Source organism: Semicossyphus pulcher, unplaced genomic scaffold (assembly GCF_022749685.1).
Source record: "Semicossyphus pulcher isolate SPU_LCO1_2020_fin unplaced genomic scaffold, fSemPul1.0.p SCAF_23, whole genome shotgun sequence".
NCBI lineage: Eukaryota > Metazoa > Chordata > Actinopteri > Labriformes > Labridae > Semicossyphus > Semicossyphus pulcher.
The window spans coordinates 16589630-16594518 of record NW_027211697.1 but is presented as its reverse complement, the minus strand read 5'-3'; the positions used below and the strand labels follow the sequence as shown (position 1 = coordinate 16594518).

Here is a 4889-nt window from a genome sequence, read left to right as displayed (position 1 = left end):
AAAACTTGGGGACTGTTTCCTTCCTCCTCTCCTTTTACAGTTCATCCTAATCAGTGTCACAGAAGCAGAAATAATACTTCACTGCTCGCACTGATTAACAGACTCCTGCAGAACACAACTGGAACGCTTCAGCTCTCATTTTCTGCACACACCACAGCCGCACAGAGTCCCGTCTGTGCAGCAGAACACGGGACACAGCAGGGCCAGCACAGTTATCTCTAATCAATGAAACTTGAACAGCTATCAGATTGTGTTCAGAAAGCTCGTCCAGATGATCAAACAGTCCTCTGATAGAGGCGCGCGCTGAAAGAGGACATACATAACGCGGGCCGGGCCGGGTGGCAGAAATCCACCCACCACCTAAATATACCAACTGTAACACCTCCCTTATAGACGTGCATAGAACACATTACATTGTGAGCTAACTCACATCCACGCGCACGGGACCACACATGAGTCGCGCGCGCTCCCGGCAGTGATTTACACTCGCCAAATTCATTTTAATGCGGTCTGTATTATCCGCAAAGCGCCGGGAATATGTTTTATTATTCGGCTGCCTCTGGTGGTGCAGCAGCAGCCCCCCCTAAGGGACTGCGCGCGTGCGTGTGTGTTTGTGTGAGCTGTTGGGTTTTATGGGTCCAACAACAGACGGAGGAAGACACACAGGGAGCGAAAGAATCAATTTAACGCGCGGAGGATTCCGGTGTGATTGCGCAATCTCACCGGGAAGCGCAGGAAGATACAGAAGAGAGATTGGATGAGAATTAGAAAGAGAGAAAGGGAGATTGAAGAAGGGAAATAGCGAAGGGGGAGGGAGGGAGGGGGTCTCGGTAGTTCCCAGCCCCCCCTCCTCCCTCCTCTTCCTCCTCTTCTTCCTCTCTTCAACGAAAGGAAAAGGGGCGAACGAATGCCAGGCACGGAAGCTTCCTATTGGTCAGTGTGAGGTCAGCTGGTCTCTGCCTCCCCCTTATCCCCTTCCTCACCCCATCCCGTCTCCTCCACACACACGTACACACACGCACAGAGACTCTCTCTCTTGTTTCCCATCTCTCTCTCTCTCTCTCTCTCTCTCTCTCTCTCTCTCTCTGTCCCACACTGGCACTCAGCCACCCAGATACTCCCCCCCTCACCCTCACCCTCCTCACCCCCTCCTCCCAATCTGCGATAAACTAAGTGATAGCAGCAGCCCGTTGGACTGTCGGCTATAAAACACAACAAATCATAAAGTGCAGGCAGGGGAAGGCAGAGGAAGGAGGACGGGAGGGAGAACCGTTAGCCGTTAGCCGTTAGCCTCCTTCTACTCCTCCTCCTTCTTCTTCTTCTTCATCGCGTGAACCTTGTTGTTGTGTTTGTTTCGTGCCCTCCTGTCCTCCCCTCTCCTCTTCTCCTCTTCTCATCCTCCTTCTACACTTTCTCCCGATGAGTTCATATTTTGTCAACTCCTCTTTCCCGGTGACGATACCGGGAACGGGTGGCGGCGGGCAGGCAGCGGCGGAGTCGTTCCTGGGTCAGATCCCGCTCTACTCTTCGGGATACGCCGCCGACCACCCGCTCAGGCACTACCCGGCGGCAGCAGTTACAGCCGCCGCGGCTGTGGCGTACGGCGCGAGCGGTGGCGTGCACCAGGACAAACCGTACCCGGCGTCCTCCTACTACCAGCAGGCTGCAAACGGAGCGTACGGGGGGCACCGGGCGGCGGCGGGGGTCGGTGTAGGGGGCGCAGCCGGAGCCGGCACCTGCGACTATGCCACGGCAGCAGCGGCAGCGGCGGCGGCAGCGGCGGCCACGAGCTTCTACCGGGACAAGGAGCACCCGTGCAGCCTGGAGGAGCACCAGCTCGCGCTGGCGCAGGATGGGATGCACCGTAAAGCGGAGTGCGCGGGGCTGAGCGGGAAGGGGCTGTTCGGTGACACGATGGACGACAAACAGGCAGCGTCAGCGCCCATTTATCCGTGGATGCAGCGCATGAACGCGTGTAACGGTGAGTGTCTTCCTCTCTTTCTGCATATTTTATGATCCCGTCATAAAACTGACGTTTGCTTCCTCTGCTGTCTCCCCTCTCTCCTCTCCTGCTCCTCCTCTCCCACGAGCTGCTTTATGATCCCGTTTGTTGGCCTGTCAGTCAGTCATGTGCTCGGTTCTTTATTGTCCGTCATAAACCGGGTTTGTTTGGGTTGTAGCTCCTGTTACTGTAGTGACCTGCTGACCGGAGCAGCTACCGAGCGGGGGGGAGAGCCGAGAGGAAGAGGCTGTCAGGGAGTGTTGTGGGTGAAAACAGGGAGCAGATAGAGAGATAGACAGAGAGGAAACTGAGAGCATGCAGACACTTTATTATCCAACTGTCCGTGTTATTCCTGCTTTTCCTTTTTCAACGGTTTTTTTCTGTTGTGCGGCCCGACTCACGGAGCAGCACTGGAAATGAAAGTAAAAATATCTGACCGCCTTCTATCTGCTTTTCTCTTTTAACAAACTTTTAACACCTGCTGCTGACACACGCAGAGCGGAGCCCCAGCTCGTGTTATCGTGTATGGAGGCTGTTAACCTTGTAACCGCAGACACTGTTCGCGCTGTTTATTCATAACCGAGCAGATTAGATATTAGACTCATAATCAGGCCCGAGCGCCGCCAAACTCGTGCTCAAAGTGAGACATGCAGGCTCAGCTGGGGTTGATTTATTAACGCACGAGCCTGCCCTGTTTAATTCTGGTTTAATTAAAAAGACAAAGTACAAGACTCTTGTTCTGAGCCTCTATAACCCCGGCTGTCTTTGTCCACTGACCGGCCTGTTGGGAGTGAGTCATGGAGGATGATGCAGAGCTGCTGCTGGACAAACCCTGCAGGACACTCAGATATGAAGGATGAGGTGGAAACAGGCTCCGCCGCAGAAAAGGGACTGAAACCTTTAAATGACAAGCTGAAGATGTAAAAGATGAGACAGCAGCCGGAGAGAGAACAGAGCGGCACGCTGAGCTGCTCCATAATCCGCTTATCTGACTCTGTATTTATGGATATTTAGATTTAGATATGTGCGGTTTGTGCCCCCATCATGCTCTCTGCGCCTTTCACGGATCGATACAGAAGTGAAGCTGCTAAACTGACAACATGGTGATGCGTTTACGACCGGGGGCCAAAATACTGTGAGAGAGGATCAGAGGCTAAAGCTGAGACTGATCCAGTATTATTATTATTATTATTGTTATTATTATTATTATTATTATTATTATTATTATTATTATTATTGTTATTAATGTTGTTATTAATATTGTTATTAATATTGTTATTATTGTTATTAATATTGGTGCTGTTGTGGATGATGCTGCTTTTCACCAGCAGACACATGTGGATTTTTATTCCCTGAAGTCAAATAAAGAAACGATTATTTTTCATGCCGTTTAGTTTCAGTTTAAATCAGCTTCAGATTTTCAGCCTTCAGCCAGATGAACATAAAGTTTCTGTTCTTCCAACCCGCTGTCTGCAATAAACATGTAGCTACAGTAACACGGGGGTGAGAGGGGAGGCTGAGGGTTACATGTGAACTTTATTAAAGCCCAGTTTCTCGGTGAGAAGCAAAATAAAAACATATGACTTCTGGCAGAGAGGTTACTGCGCTGCACAGAAAGAGAAAGAAAGAATGAAAAGATCGCAGGTACATCCTCTGTGTTCACACTTTCTCTCCCTCTCTCTCAGGGACCTTCGGCAGTCCCGGGAGGCGCGGGCGTCAGACGTACACGCGCTACCAGACCCTCGAGCTGGAGAAGGAGTTCCACTTCAACCGGTACCTCACGCGGCGGCGAAGGATCGAGATCGCGCACGCGCTCTGCCTCACGGAGCGGCAGATCAAGATCTGGTTCCAGAACCGGAGGATGAAGTGGAAGAAGGAGAACAAGCTGATCAACTCCTCCTCTTCTTCCTCCTCCTCGTCCTCCTCCACGGTGAACGGAGCGGAGGAAGAGGAGAAACGGACGGAGTGAAAGAGGAGAAACAAACAGAGACACAAGAAGAAGAAGAGGAAGAGGAGGATGGAAGAAGAGACTTGCTGGTTGATCCTCTCCACATCTTAAAGTTTGTCTGGTGGAAAAACTCTGGGAGAAAAGTAGCCAACCTTTGTTTTATTTAATTTTTGTACCTGAGCAGGTGTGAAACATGCACGAGAGGACGGGCCGAGAGAAGAGGATTCCGTTTTAATCCCTCTAATGCACCCACCAAACAATGCATCTGTAGGCTGTAACAGCCTCTCCGTGTGGTCTTAAAATTAGGAAATCATTCGGACTCTTAAAAAGAAAGCGCGTGACCTCGGACAGAGCCGCCGAAGAGAAGGGATGTTCTTGGGACGAGCGGTGGGATCCAAAGTGTGTTTAGAAGCAGTAAATACATTTGAGACACATATTCTTGTTGCATTCCAAAAAAAAAAAACTACCTAACTACATATTCTACCTGGATCTTATTTTGTTAATGTAGCTACTTCCGGTCTGCAGGCACTTGTTTTGTTTCAGAGCTTTTGGACTCTTCGGCTTTTTTCCACCGAAATATTTTTATTTTCTTATTTAGTTAAAGTGGTGTGTGTAATATACCTTCAAGTACACGTGCAAACACACACACACACACACACACACACACACCTACACACACACACACACACACACACACACACACACACACACACACACACACACACACACACACACACGGTATGGGGAGGTGTGGAGGCCTGTGTCATATGTTGTTCATATTTAAACTGTATAGGAAAAAAACACCTTGTACGGTGGAATAATGTAAATGTGGGTGGGGGTGGGGTGGGGGGGTAATTTAACCTTTCCAGCTGTTTTACTTTTCCAGTATGGGGGGGGGGGGGGGGGGCGTGGGAGGGGGGTGTTAACCTACTGATGTTA

At 50.3% G+C, this 4889-nt stretch overlaps 1 protein-coding gene across 1 annotated transcript; it reads left to right on the top strand.

Annotated features, from left to right (window-relative positions):
• The first annotated feature begins 1419 nt into the window (after window positions 1-1419).
• On the top strand, window positions 1420-3971 carry hoxb6a (homeobox B6a). The gene is made up of 2 exons (XM_069674499.1): window positions 1420-1981; window positions 3688-3971. Exons 1-2 carry the CDS (start codon window positions 1420-1422, stop codon window positions 3969-3971), a joined length of 846 nt encoding a protein of 281 aa, XP_069530600.1.
• The last annotated feature ends 918 nt before the right edge of the window (window positions 3972-4889 follow it).